Source organism: Orcinus orca, chromosome 4 (assembly GCF_937001465.1).
Source record: "Orcinus orca chromosome 4, mOrcOrc1.1, whole genome shotgun sequence".
NCBI classification, from domain to species: Eukaryota; Metazoa; Chordata; class Mammalia; order Artiodactyla; family Delphinidae; genus Orcinus; species Orcinus orca.
The window spans coordinates 133,175,972-133,198,756 of NC_064562.1; the positions used below are offsets into that span (position 1 = coordinate 133,175,972).

Here is a 22,785-nt window from a genome sequence, read left to right on the forward strand (position 1 = left end):
TCTCTTCAAGAGGTGGAGCCTAACTGCCCTGCCCGGGTTCGGGCTGGACCTGATGCCTGGCTTCTGATGAATGGTTATCGCGAGGCGAAGGTGAACAGGTCTGGGGACTTGGTCATACAAGGCAGTGCCGCTTCCTCCTTGCTCACTCTGCCACGTGCTAAGTACACGGAGTGACTTGTGGAGAGACCCGCTTGGCCGGGAACTGAGGCCTCCTGCCAAAAGCCACGCGAGTGAGCCCTCTGAGAAGTGCACGCTCGAGCGTGAGTCAGGCGCCCCCTGCTGCCTCCTGAGTGCGGCCACAGGCAGGGAATCTGGGCCAGAAGCACCCAGCCAGCTGGGCCGCTCTGGCATTTCTGAACCACGGAAACTGAGATAATGAAGGCTGTCGTTCAGAATCACTAACCTTAGGGTAATTTGTTATGCTGTAAGAGATCACTAATATGATCATCAAATAATCTGTAATAATCAAATGGATCTGGAATTCTAAATCCAGGTCATTTTCACTTTATCACTGCTACCAAGTGACACCAAAAAAAAAAAGAAAATTATGATTCAAAAATTTTATAAGATAACATTTATACTTTTATTTAAATTCTGCCTAGAATATTAATTTCCACTCTATGGTAGACGAGAAACAAGTAGGAACTTTTAGATGAGGATTTAATAAGAAGGAATACAGAGTACATAGTTTATAAAGCACTTTACCTATATAATCTTGGCTCTTAGATGAATATAGATGTTTGCATATATATAGAGAGAGAGAGAGAAAGAGAGAGAGAGAGAGCGCACAGCAATTTCACTGACAACCACCTTAACTCTTTAAGAATGCATGAAAATTATTTAATAATCAAAATCCATCCCCAGGTCTAATTATGTGGTTCTGGGTCAGATATTATACAAAGAAATCGTTTATGCTTATCTGCAACTGGTTCCAGACCTCTACTAGTCATAATTCAGGATCTATATAAAAATTCTCAAAATTAAACTTACAAATGCTCTATCAAATTAAAAATGCAATGCATTCCAACAAGTGCTGGAATGGTTATTCTAAAACTGCCAATGAAGATAAACCACATCTTGAATAAATCAGAGCATTCAGTCTGAACCAAATTTTCTGAGCACTCAAAATGAGATTTGGGTAAATATAGCCTACCATTAACTTAATCTTCAGCCTCAAGCTTTTATTCACTCTTTCTTCTTCTCCTGGATCAGTAACCTCAGAGATTGAACCTACTAGCATTATGTTTTTCATCTGATGCTCTTGAGAAATGTTTTTTCCCTTAGGAAAGCGGTTACCGTCTTCTTTGTAAAATACACTTGTTTATTATTTAAAGGGTAATGTGGAAAAAGAAAAAGAAAAGATCTTCACCATCACCATATCAAGTCCAGAACCGACGGAAACTTTTCGGAGTATTTTAGTTTTGTTGCTAAAACAAAGCTACGAGAAAATATCACAGGGGAATAAATGCAATGGACAATTTATAAGTTTTCAAAAAACACGTAACTAGCCAATTCTTTAAGACTAAAATAGATCTAGATCAGCTGACAGTCTGCAATTAAACTCTGCTTATTCTTATAGCTATATTTTCATCCAGTCTGACTTGCAATTGTAGGATTATGTATAAAGCTGTAATGTTCTTCATCTGTTCCAAACTTACATGACAAATTTAAGAAAAGCCCTAGTCAGTAGTGTGAGCAGAATATCATAGGCAAGCATCTACCCTGTCTCCGCCCTCTCACAGAAAGCATGTTCAAGCTTCCTCTCTTAAGCCTGTGGGATAAACACAGCAGGGATCTGCTGTACGAAACCACAGCTTTTGTTCTTCCTGTGATTCCTCCAGTTCTTGAAATCCACAGACTTTCCTTTGAACTTGGGTGCTGAATATTTAACTCATTTAACATTTGTTTTGTTACCTTGTATTGATGTTTGCTTTTTGGTATATAAGATCCCCCTCTTATTGAAATTGAAAAAAAAGTTTCTAAGTATCTTCCTTGCTTCATTTTTTTAATATCCTCACTGCCTAGACCAGGACTCTACATATTGCAGTGATTCAACAATTACTTTCAAAACAAGATAATTTGTGTGTGTGGGGGGGTGAGAATATTTTTAACTTAGGCAGGGGATGAGCAGATAAAATTATGTAGCTTAAAAAAAATTTTTAAAAAATAAATAAAAATTTAAAAAATGTTATGTAGCTTAAATTCTAGAAAACATTTACTTTTATATACGTTGGAATTACACATTTGGTTCCATTAATGCTTTACTTTATGATTTTTGGCAGGCATTAAATCTCTCTGATTCATCAAAGCATTATATTTATTTCATAAAAATCTCATAAAATTCACTGATATTTTTTGAAGTTTTTCACTGTTCTTTTAAAAGAAGATATAAACAATTGGATAGTTAGATAAAAATGCCCCTTTATTACACTGTAAAAGAACCTTATCATAATTCTTTTATTACAACTGCTATATTTGCATCAAAGAATTATATCATCAAATATGATAAAATAAAATCAAAATGTTAAAAACAGAGAAGGAGGATAAGAGCTCTGATTCCAAATTAGATTTTTACTTAATAACTGGAGTTGACATTCAATCAAGAGAAAACAGGTATCAGCCTAGCCTGACATTATTGGATATAATCTCTACCTCAGATCAATACGAAATTTTCACAGAATTTGCACTATTTCACAATGTCCTGCCTTCTACCTCATTGGTGCAGCCCCTATAAATTAAAAAAAAAAAAAAAAAGCACTCATCTCCACCACGTCATAACAAGCAATACTTCAAGAGAGGGCAGTATTTCAGAAATAGGTCATCTGAGATTAGAGAGAAAGAGTTGAGTTTCCCTGCACTTCTTTACTAAACATAAAAGAACCATCTGGTTATAGAAATAACTAATGCATGTGACAAAAATAAAAAAATTGATCCAAGTGCCCAGGTCTGAAAAATCCAGTGTTAAGCCTGAAAGAAATTTAACAGCAGCTCTAAAAATTCACACACTTGCTGCACATTTTTTTCATGATGCTTCCTGTGCATATCACAGAGCACACTGGCCCAGATTAACATCAAACATGCTCCTGTAACTCTTTTATCCCTGGTAAAGATTTCTTCTTGTTTACTGGATGGACTCCTCTTAAGACATTATAGAGGATGTGACTCTGACCCCTCTTTCTCTCCCCCGCCCCTGCTCCCTGCCCTTCTTTCTCCCCGCCACCACTCTCTCTCATTTTAAAGAGTCCTTCTGCAGGGTGGTTGCATCACTGAACTTTGAAGAGCCATCAGAATATAGCCAGCTCTCCTTGTCTCCACCTTCAAGCCCTGCTTCTACACGTAGCCACATCTCACATCAGTGCACCTCCCACCCCCAAATCAATAGTAACCTAAATGTTTACTGCAGCGGCTCAAGAAAACATGAGGGGGAAGAAAGGAGAGTGTAGACATCATCCATGGCAGAATTTTAAGAAACCCTCTTGCCTAGGTTTAAATCTCAGCTTTGCCAGTTTTTAGTTATGTGACTTTGGCCAAGTTCCCTAAATGTCCCGTGTCTCAGTTTCATCATCTGTTAAGTGGGGATAAAATAATGACTACCTCCTATGGTTGTTATGAAGATTAAATGAATTAATATATGTCAAGTCCTTAGAATAGTTTCCACCGGATAGGCAGTTATTTCCAAAGTCCTACTCTGTCGTCCCTCAAGCCATTCTGTTATAGAGCCTGGGCTGGCTCTCTTCTCTCCCCAGACCCCTTTACTTTTTGTCTTCATTCATCTTCTCTAGCCAGTAGCTCTCTGACCTTTCCAAAATAAATTATTTCAGCTTCCTCTAGCTTCTTCAGTCCCCACTCACACACACACACACACACACACACTTTGCCAGTTAGCGCCATTGTCTTAGAAGGGAGTACGGAGAGGGGAAAATTGCAAAAACTTATCCTCTGTGATTTAAAAAAAAAACTCTGTCACAGAAGTTTTAGGAATATCTATGATCCTGACTTCTAAAAAAGCATTGCACTATTACACTTATGATTATAACACTAATGAAAAGAACTCCTGAAAAATTTTAATTAGTTGAGATACTTCACTAGAGGCAGATGAAGTGATTATACATTTTACTGAATCTTAAAAAATCTTCCTGAATTTTCTGGACTATGTTGTAGTTCAGACTTTAGTGTTCAGTATTCAACTGCTCCCTTCAGGCAGCTCTCCAGAGTTGGTACCTTAAGTAACTGGGGTCACTAAAAGGTACCAAGGACTGTTTTATAAACAGTCAGTAATGACATTTCTTCTTAGGTTTCTTGGTAATTAGTTGGAATCAGTGTTGGCTTACTCAATACAATTGGACTAATACAAAGAGAAGAAACCAAATTTACTTTGCCTCATTTATGAGGAAAAACAATGAAAAGTATTTTTCTTTTACGCTTAAAGTTTGTTACAGGGTAACAGACCAGGTAAGTCAGGGACCGAGCTGCTTGTCATTTGATCCCAGCTGTTTGGTTATTACGTGGCTGATGACCTCTGCATACAACTTTATCATTCCTTGTTTCTCATAAGAGTTCAGTTAGTTCTATGTCTCCTTTAAAAAATAACAGCTGACATTTATTGATCACTCCCAGTGTGCCAGAAAGTATGGGAAGCCCTTTGCATGCACGGACACATTTAACCTTTACAACAACGCTGTGAGGCAGGTCCTCATTTTGCAGATGAGGAAACTGAGGATCAAAGGGATTAACCAGCTCCATCCTGGTTACTCATCATGTAAGTGGTGAGGGATTCAAGCCCAGAGCAAGCAATCTTAACAATTACTCCCCAAAGCCTTACTGTGACTCTCCATTTTGATTTCAAAAGCTTCGTGGGAGAAAGAGTACTTTCTATTACGTGTACACAACAGCAAACATTGCCCTGAGTTTGTTTATATAGCTATAATTTAAGGATAATTCTGGAAGTCGTATGTGGCATCTTCTTAGGGGCCTTGGTTCTCGGTCAGCCAAAGTACTTTTTATACTTCAACAGCCATGCTGAGAGTATGCCTGTTTTTCTGACTGTTTCTCTTCATTCCTTTTTTTCTGAAGAAATAATTCTCACAGGAAATAATTTCAAACCAGGCAGGGTGAGCGTGGGAGGAGAGGGAACAAGGGGGAGAGGACAGAGAATAGGGAGGGTCAGCAAGATGTTTAAAAAGCTGTTTGGAAACCTTCCCATCAGTAAAGTTACTAAGACTCCAGTGAAGTTACGGAAGGTTGTTTATCTCATGAAATGCTTCATGTGAAAAAACTTTTGTGGAAACCAGTGAAGAGCTCAGCCTTCGTATCAAGTTATCATAGGGGGAAACAGACAGCAGGAGAGGATGAAGGAGCATGGAGGAAGATCGCCCTGAGGATGCTGAGGAACCCAGCAGAAATCTTAAGGAGAGCTCTGGACAATCACAATCTGGGGACCTGCTGCTGAACCCACTTTAATCAGGTCTGTTAGTGAGCAGATGACCCCTGATGGTCATTCATTCATGCCATCAAATTTAATGGCTAAGATTTTTTAAAAATTGACCATACCATGCGTTGCCTCGGATATGAAGCAATTGCAACTCTCATACATTGCTGGTAAAAAAGCAATATGGTACAGCCACTTTGGAAAGGAGCTTGGAAGTTTCTTATAAAATTAAACATACACCCACCATTTGACCTGGAAATTCCCCTCCTATATATTTACCAAAGAGAAATGAAAACATGTCCACAAAAAGACCTGTATGCAAACAGTGGCTTTTCTTCTAACAGACAAAAACTGGAAACAACTCAAATGTATATCGACAGATGAATGGATTATCAAATTGTGGCAGATCCATACCAAGGAATCATCACTCAGCCATAAAAAGGAACACACTACTGACACGCAATAACATGGATGAATCTCACAAGCATTATGCTAAGTGAAAGATGCCAGACACACAAGACTACATACCGTATGACTCCACTTACATGATTTATATGACACCCCAGAAAAGGCAAAACGACAGTGAAAACAGATCAGGGATTCTCAGGGGCTGGGGGTTGAGGGAGGAGGAGGTCAACTACATGGGAAATATCTGAGGGGACAGAAATGTTCTGTATCTTGATTATAGTGGTGGTTATATAACTGTACATGCATTTGTCAAAAACTCATCAAATTATACACTTAAAATGGGTGAATTTTATGGTACGCAATTTATACCTCAATACAGTGGGGATTTTTGTTATTGTTGCTTTAGTTTAAATCATCCTCACTGGTAGTCATAAAGACAGAAACGCGTGTATCCAGAGGTTGCTCTCTTACAGAAGGGCAGTCTCACCTACTTCACCCTGTTGATTTTGCTGCACATTCTCATGGGTTCCCCCAATCCCCATTGTTCATGCTATTTAAAAAGAGATATTTAACCAGAGCATGATTCAAGCTGAATCTCTCACCCAGTACAAAGTTGTTTTTCAGGCCATGGTTTTAAAACATACTTACAAATTAAAAGCTGAACATCATCTTTTTAAGTGCACACAATCATAATCCTTGGTTTATAACTAGGGCAGCCAGATAAAATATAGGATGTCCAGTCAAATTTAATTTTAGATGAACAACAAATAATTTTTTAGTATAACTATGTCCCCAATATTGCATAAGACATGCTTTTTATTTGCTTTATCTAGCAGTCTGCTTAAGAACACCACTGGTCCATGCATGGCCTTTTCAATTTTATTTATTCATTCACAATTAATTAGCTAATTAATTATTGAATCTCATATGCATGTTGTAGCTGCAGGAATTTTTAGTAATTGTGGCTGTAACTACCCTCTTAAAAAACCATGTAGCAACTCTAAGGCACTGAGAACTTATCTTAGACTACTGATAAGTGACTGATTTAGGATCCTGTTCATCAAAATATCTGTAGACCCAGTGCATCAGCATCAACTTGTTGCTTGTTAGAAAAGAATCTCACTCAGGTCTCACCTAGACCTACTGAATTCAGAATCTGCATTTTAAGATTCATATGCACATTATTGTTTTAGAAGCACTGATTTAGAAAACCGTGTTTTAGGAAAATTCCCAAGGGCATATGCAGGGTGGATTAAAGGGAAATTGACTTAAAGTACAGAAACCCCTCACAAGAATATTTTAAAAGTTCAGGCATTACTTCAAGATCTGAATTATGGTACAGGCAGCAGGAATGAAAAGAAAGAGATCAAAATGAGAAACAGTAACAGAAAAAAAAAAAATCGATGGGACTTGGTAAAGGACTGGATGGAGGACGGAGAGGAAAGATGTCAGAATCTGAATATAAATCGAGTAGAACCAGCAAAGTGTTTCTTGTATCCCTGGCAGTGGTTCTCAACCTTAGCAGCACATGATAACCACCTGGGAGCTTTAAGAAATGCTGATGCCTAGGTCCCAACACCAGAGATTCTGATTTAAGGTGAAACCTGGGCATTAGAATTTCGAAATGCTCCCCAGGTGATTTTAATGTGCAGCCAAGGTTAAGAACCACAAATATGGGCTCTTTCAATCTATTTGTTTTCACTGAGGAAAATGATTTTCAACCCTGGTTACACTTTAGAATTACTGGGGGATCTTTAAAAATGTATCCGTATCTAGACCCTGCCCTTAGAGACTCTAATTTAATTGGTAATATTTTAGAGTCTCACGGTTGATTGTAATGTGTAGACAGGGCTGAGGACACTCAATTGAAGCATTCAGTTTAAATGATGATTAACTATTTTTTTTCTCAAATAAATGTAAAATGAAGAGAGAATTCAGTGCTTACAGAATCCAAACCTTCTAGTTAGGTGAAATATAAACCAACCTATTTTCATTTGCTTGTTACAATTTCACAATAAATTTTGCTTGGTGTTATATACAATTTCTATTTTTTCAAAACCTCATTTTGAATCCAAACAAAAAAATCAGCTGATTACCACTGCAATTGGATAACCATTTATGAAATAAGCATTATTCAGATGTGTAAAATATAACATGAAATAAATAGATTACAACCACAATTATATATCTTAGGATTCAGTAAGGTCCTCAGGAAAGAGGGGTAAAGAAATGACATGTCTAGGGAATTCCCTGGTGGTGCAGTGGTTAAGAATCTGCCTGCCAACGCAGAGGACATGGGTTTGAACCCTGGTCCGGGAAGATCCCACACGCTATGGAGCAACTAAGCCCATGTGCCACAACTACTGAGCCTGCGCTCTAGAGCCCATGAGCCACAACTACTGAGCCCGTGTGCCACAACTACTGAAGCCCACGAGCCTAGAGCCCGTGCTCCACAAGAGAAGCTACCTCGTCGAGAAGCCCGTGCACCGCAACAAAGAGTAGCCCCCATTCAACGCAACTAGAGAAACCCCATGTACAGCAATTAAGACCCAACACAGCCATAAATAAATACATAAATTTATTAAATAAGAAGAAATGACATGTCTAAAATTTATTTCTAAGTCAAAGTAAAGTACCAGGAGTCAACCCTATTAGTAAAGTCTAAATAAAAAACATCAAGCAGAACATTTAAGCACTTTATAGTTAACCTGTCACTACAGCATTATTTCGTAAGTGTGCAAAGTGAAAAATTGTTTTCAAAAAGAAAAATGTTTCTAAATGACCTTTTAGAATAAAATGGAAAATTGGCTTACCTCTTCCCTATGATTCTTAATTGGCATACAAAGAATACTTTGTGTCTTGTAGCCTGTAATTTGGTCAACTTCTGCATTGAACCGAGGATCCTAGTAAGGAAGAAGAAATTCAATTTAGTGACTGACCTGTTCAAAGATTGATTTGATTTTTCTGATTTATAGGATTAGAGAAATCTAATTGTCGACTCACCTTGTTGCTCTGAATGACAATTTTATTATTGTAAAAGGCATCAAAGCATACAAGTACATATCATCTTTGACAAAGATAAATTTAAGGGTTTTTTAGCAGCTAGTATTTACGAAAAAAATACAGATGTAAACAAATGTTAAGAAATAAAGGACATTCAAAATATTAACCAATTTAGATAGCCTCACTTAAACTCAGGAAAAAGTGGCAACTCTCCTCCTCTGTAATACAATTTGCCTATTCCCATCGCACTGATTCTTCTGAAAAAGAAAAGCATCTTTGGTCTGAAACTTTTCCTATAAAACCCACCACCTCCAAAATGACCTTTTCAATACTGACTTGACTTCCCTTGTAATGACTGTATATATATTTCCTCAGTATTCTGTATTTCTATCTCAGGTGTTTCATAAGAATTAAAATCTTTTCTTTCTTTTTGTATATAATAAAACTGCATGGCCTTCATCAGACTGCAAACAATTCCTCAATCTTTTGAATCTCTTTCCCCTTTTACAAAGTACATCTTCCCACATCCAATAATCACAAAGGACTGCTGAAAGGTGTAAAAGTTCTAAATCTGGGTTAAAGAAAGAAAGATACAGGCTATCTTCCATTAAACCAGATTGAGAAGATCAAAGGTAGGCTGTAAATTCTATGAGGGGCTTTTTTTGGTTCACCACACTGTATTCCCAAGATTAGCACAGGAACTCAAAAACATCTGTTAAACAAATGAAGGAATTCATTAACAAATGATATCACAGTTATCCAACATGATCACTTTTAGCTTACTACAGTTTAAAGCAAACCTTATAGGTAGGAGGAAAAATATACTCAAGGAAATGGACACAGACCAGTACATGAGATACAATTAGAACGGAAGCAAACATACCAGAACATAAACATCTGAATGAATATTGTTCCCCTCAAAGCAATAGCCTTGGGAATTTACATGCTCAACCTAATAATAGCATTATTGTTCTAAAAACTCTGCTTTTGGAATTCCCTTCAGAAAATATGGAATAGTCACACTGGAAAAAATCCTCATCTTTGAAGGTCATTTCTTTTTTTTTTTTTAATTAGTCTAAAGTCACGCAAAGCCAAAGCTGTGAATGAAGTAAACGATTCCATCAACTCGGGTCAGAAATGAGGCCGATTTTCCCCATGGGAGGACCAAACATGGCATTAAAGGCAATTTCAAAAGAAGAGCTATAAAATGGTAGAAAATCAATGCAAATATTTTATATTATAAATATACACGACTGCATTTTTAGTTTTTCTGCAAACATGCTCAAAGTTATACTGAAAGACAGAGAAAACCTTGGCTCAATGTTTCCAAAAAACAGTCCTTAAATAGCATACTACATTGCAAGGTATCTAAAGAAAGCAGACAGGATACTGACACGGACAAATTAAAAGACGATAAAAATTATGACTTTATATAGTGAATTATTCTACAAGCTAATAATCAAAATATGAATAGAAATGCATCCTCAGCAATTATTTTGTTAATGAATATCTGAATTACAAGACCAATTCATAAAAAAGAGGATTAAACCCAACTATCTAATCAAAGCAAGAGTCTGAAATTAGTAGCATTTTCATAGAATTTTTTTGTGCATACTGGAAGTTTAAAATAAACAGCAGCCCTGGATTTCATTCTTCATTGAAGGAGGCAGGAGTAATGTATACTTCAAAATCACTTTAAGTGAATTTTGGCATCTCAAAGAATTTTTCCTTTAATAATGTACCCAGTGCAGGGGCTATAAACACATAGAGAACTCCTAACCCCTCTAGGTCCAAGTAAACATTGAAAGAAAAACGGAGCACTATTATTTCATTATTATTGTGATTATTTCTTTCACTGTTTATGAGAACATGACAGTGTAAGAAAACCACAAAGCTTAGATATCCATCTCCCATACTAAAACAACTAGTACCAGACTTGCCCTCCTGCTGAAAAATACAAGATTAGACCAATACATGCAATAACTAAACTACACACAGTGAAGAAGGGAATACACATGATGGCCTTGCAATAATCCGGTTCCTCCTGGGGGCAGGCAGGTGGTATCCTGGGGGCAGGCAGAGTAACAGCTCCAAATAGAACTGAATTCAGGGCTTCTAAAGTGGCTGGTATGTGCAAGGCAAAGTACCTGATAAGAGAGGCTGTGCTTTGGGTGGGGTTAGGGGTGTCAAGGAGGATTGGCAGAAGAGCGAGTGGCTAGTCACTTCACAGACATGTATTTGGCAAGACTCTAAGAGACCTAGCAAAGATTACCTGCTGAAGGCTGAAAGTGAATGGTGATAACCAATTCTAAAAATGTTTGAAGACACTGGGGTTCTACCCACCAGAGGAGATACCTCACTAGGCACCTCAGGCGTTCAGCTGAGACACAGAAAGGCCACTCCTTGGGGGGTAAGGACCTGAGCAGCATTCCCTAAGACTAAATTTAAAACTAAAGTAGATCCATCCTAACAAATAATACCACCAAACCTGACAGGACCGAAAGGGTCTTCCAGTAACTCCACTGTCTACAAGAACAAAGGTCAGCTCTGTTTTAAAGGAAGTTGATATAATCCAAATGCCCTGCGACAAAACATTTGCAATGTCCAGCATACAATAAAAAAAAAAATCACAACACATGTGAAGAAACAGGAAATTGAAACCCACCGTGAAGAAAAAAAGCAGTCAATAGAAAACGACCCCAAGATTATTCAGATGTTGGAATTAACAAACAGGGACCTCGAAGCAGCTATTATAAATGTATTTAAGGACTGAAGAGAAAATATGGTAGTAATGAACAGATGGAAATCTCTGCAGAAAGAAAAAGTATTTTTAAAAAGCCAAATATAAATTCTAGAACTGAAAAGTACAAAGTCTAAAACCAAGAGTTCACTGATGGATTTAACAGCAGATTGGAAACAATGGAAGGGTCAGTGAACCTGAAGACAGATCGACAGAAAGTATCCAATCCAAAGGACTGAGAGGACAAAAAAAAAAACCCTGTAAAAAGTTAACAGAGCCTCAGTGTTCTGTGGGACAACATCAAATAGTTTAACATATATACAACTGGAGTCCAAAGAGAAGAGAATGGAGCAGAAAAAATACTTAAACACATGACCAAAAATTTCCCAAAGTTAGTGAAAACCTTAAATATATACACAGTGTGAAAATGATATATACTATGAAACATATAAGGTGAAAAATGAAGCCGAGCAGACTTCTCATAAGAAAAGTGAAAACCAGAAAAATGTGGGAGAACTTTTTAAGTGTTAAAAGAAAACTACTATTAACTGAGAATCGTCTAGACAGTGAAAATATCTTTCAAGATTACAGGCAAAATAAAGCCATTTTCAGATAAACAAAATCAGAGAATTCGTCACCATCAGACCAGTACTAAAGAAATGTTAATGAGAGTTCTTCAGCTTGAAGAGAAAGATAAGAGATTCTACAGAAGGGAGTAAAGAGCTTGGAACATGGCTTGAGCACATGCACAAATATATGAAGAATAAGGAAACGAATCCACAAAGATATTGCTATGATTTATGTCAACGAGTGTACTGCCTATGTTTTCCTCTAGGAGTTTTATAGTATCTGGTCTTACATTTAGGTCTTTAATCCATTTTGAGTTTATTTTTGTGTATGGTCTTAGAAAATGTTCTAATTTCATTCTTTTACATGTAGCTGTTCAGTTTTCCCAGCACCACTTATTGAAGAGACTGTCTTTTATCCATTGTATATTCTTGCCTCTTTTGTCAGAGATTTGTTGTGTGTGTGTGTGTGTGTGTGTGTGTGTGTATTATGGAATATTACTCAGCCATAAAAAAGAATGAAATAATGTCATTTGCAGCAACATGGATGGACCTACAGATTACCATACTACATGAAGTAAGCCAGACATAGAAAGACAAATATTATATGATATCACTTATGTGTGGAATCTAAAAAAGAAAAGAAAAAGACATAAATGAACTTATTTACAAGACAGAAACAGTCCCTCAGACATAGAAAACAAACTTATGGAAAGGGGAGGGTAATAAATTAGGAGTTTGGGATTAACATATACACATTACTATATATAAAACAGATAATCAACAAGGACCTGCTGTGTAGCACAGGGAACTATATTCAATATTTTCTAATAACCTATAAGAGAAAAGAATCTGAGAAAGAACATATATATATATATTACACATATAATATATATAATATTATATTATATATATTAAGAAAAGAGGAAGAAAAAATATACCTTGAGGTGTTAGATTGAAGTTGGAGGTAAGAATTCATTGCTTATCATATAGTGAGTAGTTACATATAGGAATAAATAAAATACAAGTGTCTGTGTGTCTGTGTATATATTTTTTTCTAGCTCTGTCTGCTGATAAACTAGTAGCAGTGAGCACACCTACTGCCTAGATCCTGGTTTCTAAATACCATCCCCTCCACTGAAAGGAACCAGGGCTCCTTGGGAAAAAGAATGATCATAGGGCTAGGGCAGGGAAAGTAAAAGATGAGTCTGGAACATCTTGTTAAGTAGTTAAAACTTTCAGCTCCCCTAGAAAGCAAGAAAATGCCAAGAGTGATGGGGACATATCAAAAAGACATAGGAGCCGGTAAATCTGATATAATCTGAGAATTTGAATAAACAAAGATAGTAACAGAGCATAACTCATTAAACAAAATAAAAATGTCCATAATGATAGAAATAAATAAATAACGAATGAATAAAGAAGGCAAAGCCCTTCTTTACATTGGAATGCCGACTACTATATATATAAGGTATTATGAAGTTGGAAAATCAGTGGATGACAAAACTGGTAAAGGTACTGATGAGGAATAGAATATCTATACAATATCAAAATATCTCCTCTTAAGATACTTAATTACAATGGGAAAATGATAACTTTATAGTGGAAAAACCTAGTGGATACCGCTTTAACCAAGTTATCAAATTTAACATCATCAATACTGGGGTAGAGTAACATCATATGCTACCTAGTAACGTATGCTAAGAAGGTCTGTGGTATAATAAAAAATATATTGGTCTAGCATAGAGCTCCTCAAACGCTTGGAATTTCCTGAGTGATAGGAGATTCTTTTTATATTCATAACAAACCCCTTACAACCATACCTGAGTTCATGCTAACGAGAAGACCCACGGGGGTGTGGGGGGGCAGGGGGGGATGGCCTCAAATAGCTTCAGGATGGGGGCTGGCTGCCAAGTGATTAGAGGCTTAGAACTTTCAGCCCCACCACTGACTTCTGGATAGGAGAGAGGGGGCTGAAGCTTGAGTCCGATCACCAGTGGCCATGATTTAATCAACCGCGCCATCAGATCTGAGGGAACTTTGGGGTTGGTGGAGATAACTGTGTGCTGGGATGGCGGTGCACCTCTCCCTTCCCCGGCCCCCGCCGAGAGGGCATGGAAGTTTTGTGTCCCCCGCCTGCCTCGCTCCTTGCCCTATGCACCTCTTCTATTTGGCTATTTCTGAATTGCATCCTCTATAATAAAACTGTCATTTTAAGTAGTGCTTTAGTGTTTTCCTGAGTTCTGAGTCACTTTAGGACATTATTAAACCGGAGCAGGGAACCCCGGAATTTGTAGTCAGCCAGACATAAGTGTGGCCAGCCTGGGTATCCTATTTAGGGCTGGTATCTGAAGTGGGGACAGCACTGTGGGACTGAGTCCTTAACCTGTGGCGTCTGCACAAACTGCAGGAGCTAGTGTCAGAATTGAGCTGGATTGTAGGACACCCCAGCTGGTGTAGGAGAAGTAAAGAATTGATTGCTGTTTGTAAAACCAAACTAGGTCTCAAGATCAACATCTGTCGTATTCCTGCCAAAACTGCCTGACTTGAATCAATTCAAGAAAAACATTCTACAAGATAACTGGCCTGTATTCTTCCAAACTACATGTAAAGAAAGATAAAGAAACACTGAGAAACTATTCCAGATTTAATGGAGACCAAAGAGATAGGACAAGTATGTGCAATATGTAATCCTGAATTACAGCCTTGATCAGAGTGAAAAGAATAACTATAAAGGACATTCATGGAACAACTGACCAAATTTGACTATGGAATGTTTGATAATAGTACAGTATCATAAAATTTCCAGATTTTGATAAATGTATCACAGTTGTGTAAGAGAATATTCTTGTTATAAACTATACACTGAAATATTTAGTAAAAATGTCTCCAAATGGTTCAGAAAAAAATAATCTGCATATATTACTTATATGTATTATATATAGGAAAAGAAAATAATAAAGCAAATGGGGCAAAATATAAACGATTGGAGAATCTGGGTAAAGGGTATATACACAAGTTTCTGATGCTGGTCTTGCAACTTTTCTTTAAGCTTGAAATGGTATAAAAATAAAAATAACAGGAAACAAAAAGGAAATAACACAGTAGACTTGCCAAATTATATGCACTGGTTTTCTCCCACAAAGTGGAATACCTAGAGATTATCAGAACATTGAACAAAGATATAGCAGTTCCCAAACTGTGTTCCCTGGGGCACAATTACACCATGAGAAAATTATCAAATTTAATAATTTATCAAAACTAAATAAATTATCAAAATTAGAACAGTTGCTATTGTTATCCCTTTCCTCTGAAATTCATTTTGGAAATAACTTTATTCACCAGAAATTCACTTGAGCAGCAAGTGAGACCTGCAGGATGAGAGATGGTGAAGATTTATTTACCTGGAAAAGGACTGAAAAGGAAGGAATGAAGTGCGAGTGGGAGGAGTAGCGGCTCCACGGTGAAGGCCACATGAGTGACAACGTGACCCTTCCCTAAGATCCTCCAAGTTTTCTCCCTAGCAATCAGAGTATCCATGGAGAGTCTATCCCATGGAAACAGGAGAAGAGCCCAGGTTTTGCATTCCAGTTGACTTAGGAAAAAGAGGGCTGTGTAGACAATAGAAATCCTCTGACATAGGAAATCTTGCGGAGTCTTAAGGCTTCCATAAGACGTGGAACCAGGGGTTCAGGCAATCTGTGATGGTTAATTTTATGTGTCAACTTGACTAGGCTAAGGGATACCCAAATAGCTGATAAAACATTACTTCCAGGTGTGCCTGTGAGGATGTCTCCAGAAGAGATGAACATTTGAATCAGTAGAATGAGTAAAGAAGATCTTCATCAATGCCAGTGGGCATCAGCCAATCCCTTGAGTACCTGAATAGAACAAAAAAGGCAGAGGAAGGACAAATTTGCTCTCTAAGATATCCATCTTCTCTTGCCCTCCTGCTGTCCATCAGAGCTCCTGGTTCTAAAGCTTCTGGCCTCAGACACAGACCAGAGTTATACTCTTGGCCCCCCTCATTCTCAGGCCTTCAGACTCTGAATTACACCATCAACTTTCCTGATTCTCCAGCGTGCAGATGGCAGGCAGACTGTGGAACTTCTAGGCCTCCATATCCAAGTGGCTAATTCCTAGAGTACATCACTTCTTATTTACCTCTATTTATCCCACTGGCTCTGTTTCTCTGAAGAACGCTGACTGATACACAATCCAATCTAGATACTGGATGATATCTAGTTTTTATATATGAGGACAATGCCAACACATTTATACAGTGGCTCTGATTATTATGTGTTAATATTTTATTATGATGAAATGCTCTGCCATATTCAAGGAAGTCGCGAGAATGATGGGCTGACGAAGGAGGAGATGATGTGTGACTGAACATCACTGGTATCTGTGATCTAACTGAGACTCACTGGTCTAAGGTGTTGATCTTGTCTTATATTTTAAAATATGAATGTGTTATTTTATTAGTAATAAAACAGTTGAATCTCCAAGTTTATATCATTCTGTTACAAAGTTTTAAAAAGTGAATCAAATGTTGACCATGTCTTACAATTAATCTATCCAGGAGACTATTATTTCACTCTGAGCTTCAATCTGAGCACTACTCTATTTCATGGCCACTTCTTGGTTTTCTACTGCTACATCATAACTTTTAAGTGTTCTATGGTCACATAAGCTAAAGAAATGTGTCATTTTTACAGACACCTATTTAAGGAAGTAGGACTCAGAGAACATAGAATATACTTTGATATTCTGATTATTTTCACAAAAGGCTATGAGACAGTATTTTGACTATTCAAGCTATGAGTGAGCTAAGTAATGAATCAGCCACTAGCCAACTGACTTCCACTGTTAATACCAATGTAAATTATGTCACAGATCAATCCCACAACTTCTAATGAAATTCCTGGGACAGGAATAACTTCTGCAAGGCCTCTATAAACACAGATCAAGGGTGTCAAGGGTGAAGCAGCAACATGAGAAATCCACAGGCTAAGAGGCTTCACCCTGGGGTCACTGCAAGTCAAGGACACCGGGCCTATTTCAGATGGCAGTACAAGAATTAAATTATTACTAACTGCAAGACAAAAACTACACCATCAAAACTCTAAAGATGGTAAACAGATTAAATAAATTGTATATAAATGAAGAAATCCTCAGGGCTGGAGAAACTTAGGATCATGCAGACAAATGGAGGCTTTCTCAGCAAAGCTACAGCATATTTATGGTCCTACTGTACTTGGGACTATAGTGCCATTGAAAAGCGGAAACCCAGCTGTCACCTAAGACAGGAAGGGAATTCTGCAAACTCGGCAGCGATTCTGCAGCTGTGTCCTTAATACCCCTCTTGGAGTTTACCATGGTGTGATGTTACTCACAGAGCTCAAGGAGGTCATGGAGATAGCTCCGTGAAGAATCAAAATGGAAAAGACTGCTGGTATAGAGTGGATCCTGACACCTATCTCAGGATCTAATCTGTCCGAACTATCACATCTCTCCCCAGATCCCTGCCCTCAGTATTCCCCACCAGTTACCATTATTTATTCAACCAACTTCAAAACCCGAGTCTTCTCCAACTCCTCTCTTCTCCTCACTTCCATCTCCTATTAGCTGCCAAGTCTAGCAGATTCAGCTTCTTCATCGTTAATCCATTCCCTCCTTTTGGTCCTGAAGGCCAGTGCCCTGGTTCAGGTCCTTACTTCCTCAGACTATTAAAATAACCTATCCTCCCAGTTTCCAGTATTTTTCCCCAATTCCTTTTATGACCACCATATTATTCATCTTTCTAAATCACAGTCTGGGGCTTCCCTGGTGGCGCAGTGGTTGAGAGTCCGCCTGCCGTTGCAGGGGACACAGGTTCGTGCCCCGGTCTGGGAGGATCCCACGTGCCGCGGAGCGGCTGGGCCCGTGAGCCATGGCCGCTGAGCCTGCACGTCCGGAGCCTGTGCTCCGCAACGGGAGAGGCCACAACAGTGAGAGGCCCGCGTACCGCAAAAAAATAAAAATAAAATAAATCACAGTCTGAATCATGCCGGTTCCCCTTTCAAACCATCTTCAGTTATTCCTCATAGCTCTGAATCAAACATATACTCCTCAGCTTGGCATTCAAGACCCCAGTAATCTCCAGCAGCTCCTCAACATCTATACTATCACCCACACATTTCCATACGAGCACCACATGGTCCAACTTCCTGTCTCTTCTGCAAACTTCTCTTTACATCTGGATCTCACTATGCACACAACTCAATCTACTCCAATCTCACCCATCTTCCAGGGTCCACATCAATCACTGCTTCCTCAAAGAAACCTCTCTCCGTCTCCCCAATTATATGTGATCTCCTGCTTCCCTGAACCTAACACATTTTCCCTGGATCTATTATGACCTGCTTTCCATTCTACTTATTTATCTCATCTACTATAATTTTCTCCCAATCACTATTTATTAAGACTTATCTATGTTCCAGGCACTATGTTCCAGGCATCAGGAATACAGGGGTGACTAAAACATCTACGACCCCTCAAATTACACAGAGGAGCCTCACGCTAGTATTACTATGGAAACTTCATAGTGTACCACGTGATAAGTAGCTAGAACATAATTCATAAACATAGTAAGTATCATTCAATTAAGATGCTTTGTTTAAAACCTCTATTTCTAGTAATAAAAGATTAATTTTAACTGGGAAATTTCAAGAATCATATAGTGTAATCTTTAAGTCCATAACTGAAGTAAAAGTGGAATAAATATCAAATCTTTCCATCGAAATACTGTAGGGCAAAAATTTCCATTTTTTGAAGCTATCCGTAAATTTATTTGTTTAATAAAACAAATGAAAGAGTGGAAAGAAAGAAAATCAGACTTTGCTGTCAATGGGAGTTCAAATGAATGAACATGATTAACTGAATGAATGAACTTAAAAAGACCATGGGTTTGGTTTTCTGATGGCTTTTGGACCTATCATTTTAGAATATTAGTAAATTCCCAGAAGTTCACATGGAGATAACATAGATAGGGGATATGTAGAGGGATCAGGTAAAAAGATGAAAGAATACAACTATGAGATGACCTATGTTAAATTATCATTAAGGAGAAAAACAGGACAAGACTTCTCTCGGGCCTCTATCCTTGACCCAGACATTAGCGAAGAAACTCTGACATTTAAAAGATGGGAAAGTTCTTGCCATATATTCCCATTTTAAATAAGTACACACATTATTACATCTCAGTGTCAAATATCCCCACGATTCACAGTAGTTGTCCAATGCCCCACCTGTGTTCCACCCCTCACCCCACCTCTGTTCCAACAGTTTATTTACCTCATATGCATCTTTGATGTTCAAGGGTTCACCAAGAGCTGCCACGTGTCCCACGATGCCTTTATTCCACTCTAAGCGGATGCAATTATTTGAAGCTTCTTCCAGTGTTGAACCTTCTGCAACGTCAAAGAGGCGGCTAATAAGAAACTTGTCGTTGGCGCTGTCCTCACAGACGAGGAACAGGGAATAGCGGTCAGCGGAGATGAGGCCATGGATATGCAAGAAAATTTTGTGACACAAGGCTGTGACATCCAAGTGGCTAGAAATATCTTTCACTAATTCCAAGAGTCTCGAGCACTGGTCCCCTTCATCATTATCAAACCGTGGCGGGGTTAGAGGCATCTGTTCCTTCTTTTCTGAGTCAGAGAGGAAGCTCACAGTTCCCTCAGAATCCTTGACAACGATGGGTCTAAGAGGTCGATCAAATTCGGAGGCAGAGATCTTCCTGGTTGGTGTTCCAGGGACACTGCTCTCTGCACGGGGACTCTGCTCCGAGGGGCAAGAGCAAGACTCCACGTGGCCTCTGATGCCTTCCTTGCACACAGGGATGGTGTGAACTCTCTCAGCAAACCATGCATTGACCATTTCTCTGCAGAAAAGAACATGTAGACACAGTAAATACATAAGGAAGAACACCCCTCCTTAAATATTGCTACCCCTGAAAGCTTCTAAAAATCCTCTCATGGTAAACTGAGGCAGTAATGGTTCAATCTGTCATAGAAAATAAAAACAAGATGGTTTATTTAAGACAGTTTTATTCTGAAAATCTGTAGAGGACAGTTGCTTCAATGAACACTTTGATAAAGCCTGACTCCTATATACATGTATTTTCAAATATCTGATTTACCACACATCAAGTGTCAAGTCTGCTCCTCTCAAAATCAATTTGTATTAAAGTAAAAGACACTAAACTTAACAATAGTCTTAGGAAAACATAGATATGGAAATTAATTTGCTATTTAAAACACACGATTTGTTCCGAAGTTAAATATTTTTAAAAATTTATCTGGGGCTTCCCTGGTGGCGCAGAGGTTGGGAGTCCGCCTGCCGATGCAGGGGACATGGGTTCGTACCCCGGTCCGGGAGGATCCCACATGCCGCGGAGCGGCTGGGCCCGTGAGCCATGGCCGCTGAGCCTGCATGTCCGGAGCCTGTGCTCCCCAACGGGGGAGGCCACAACAGTGAGAGGCCCACATAACGCAAAAAAAAAAAAAAAAAAAAAAAAAAAAAAAAAAAATTATCTGAATTTGGCTAGCTAATATGCTTAATTTTAGATAATTGTTATCTATATTGCTATATATACGTTAGATTTAGAAAGGGAAATGAAAAATATAAACAATTTGATCTGGTATGTAATAAAAAGATTGTAGATTTTCATTAATATCATCCTGATAATGTTTGTTCAGATAATGGCAAAAATGATCTCTTCTTCTAGATTATCTATTCCTTGTATAAAGGAGGAAAACAAAAAAGTAAGCATAACTAGTATAAAAAATTCAGCCCGAGAAAACTTAAATTATTTATGTTGTTAATGTGCCATCCCATGAAGAAACCTGTCTGAGATAAAGTCTTCACAGTGGGTGATTTTTTAAAACAAATACACCTGATCATATATATCCAAATGATTGTTGTTCAACTGAAATAATTCCTCTTGGGCAGCTGTAATCTTATGCCAACTGATGGTGCCATTACTTTAGACATTTTTGAAACTCTTCTTTTGAAACTAACTTCTAAAAAATTTCATAAGCCATATAAGAATATTAGTTTTATCTGAAAGTTAGATCTTCTTTTTCACTGAGCCTTCCTCTCAAAACAAGCAAATAAAACCGCAAAAAACCTAGAGTAATGGCTAACTTCATATATAGCTTATGCATTAGACTTGACTTTTTCCAAAACTCGAATTTACTTTCAAAAGACAAAAACTTGCTACCACTGAGGATATTTAAAAGAACTGGCCTATAAGAGCAATGCAATCTCCACTCCACAATGACTTACTGATTATTTTCACCAAAGAGCTGGGATAAACAAGTCTGACAGTGTACTATTTTGGACAGTGTAGGGATACAGACACTCTCTCATCCTTTTGGATGCAGTAGAAATTGATAACACCTCTTCAGAGGGCAAGTAGGCAATATCTAAAAAGTTTTAAAATGCATTTATCCTTTGTTCCACAGATTTTCCACATGTGGCAAAGGAAGTACCAGGGTATTTATTTACTGTGGTACTGTTTGTTACAGCAAAGATGAGAAGAAACCTAATACCACAAACAGAAGCCTGGAAAACACATCATGGCACATTTATAAATGTAACACTAGACAAAGATTTAAAAATGGTCATGGATACTGATATGAATAATCACAACAATTTATTAAGTGAAAAAAGAAGATCCGGAAGGGGGAAAGAAGAGTTAGCCTTTCACTTATAGAATGTTCCCTTAATTATTTTAGTTTGAACAACACTCTATTGTTTGGTAAATATATATTACCCAGAAATGGTACCGGTCTAGAATGAAATGGGTCAAAAAAGGATGACACAGATATTATCAGGATTACCTCATAATTCCAAGTGTTAGATATAGTTATACATTTTAAAGCTCTCTTTAAAAACCTATGTAGGGACTTCCCTGGTGGTCCAGTGGTCAAGACTCTGCGTCCCCACTGCCAGGGGCACGGGTTTGATCCCTGGTCGGGGAACTAAGATCCTGCATGCCATGCACCACGGCCAAAATAATAATAAACAAAAGTTTTTTAAAAAGCAATGCAGTAAGTATATTGTACACATCTCCGGTGTATACCTCTAGCACAGAGTCGTTTAAAATATAATTGCCTAATGTTTTATAAATGCATGCCAGGGCTTGAGACAAAACTTCCAGTGATGAGAACATACATTGATATTAAAATAATGCTGTATCTCAAAAACTTCGATAGAAATGAGGGGAACATACTTTGGGAAATGCTTACATAACCTCCAAAATCACAGTAGTAGTGCCAAAGACACTGATGTCAGACATGCATGTGAAAAATGTACAGGAAGCATCTGAATAAACTGTTTTGTAAAATGTAAGACAGGAAAAAAGTGATACATTTAAATTAACATATCATGTTATTTAAAAATATGTACATGCAACTTAAATTCTCAAATCAATATAAAAAGAGGCATTTTAACTACTTCAGTTACAAACCTGAAACACAGCCTCCTCTTATTTCTTACCTTCTCATTGGAAAATGGTGATCAATTTTTTAATCCAACTACCTACTTGACAGCTCCATGTGAATGTCTAAACAGACAACTTAACATGGTGAAAT

General features: G+C 37.9%; 1 protein-coding gene across 2 annotated transcripts in view; it reads right to left on the bottom strand.

The window, feature by feature from the left end:
• The window catches only part of PDE5A (phosphodiesterase 5A), a 136,796-nt gene that overhangs the window by 97,432 nt on the left and 16,579 nt on the right, over positions 1-22,785 (bottom strand). For both annotated transcript variants that reach the window (XM_004265087.3, XM_004265088.3), the window contains exons 2-3: positions 19,481-20,069; positions 8,650-8,739 (exon numbers count right to left, since the gene is read on the bottom strand). In XM_004265087.3, coding sequence (XP_004265135.1) covers positions 8,650-8,739; positions 19,481-20,069 — 679 coding nt within the window. The remainder of the gene's footprint in view (positions 1-8,649; positions 8,740-19,480; positions 20,070-22,785) is intronic.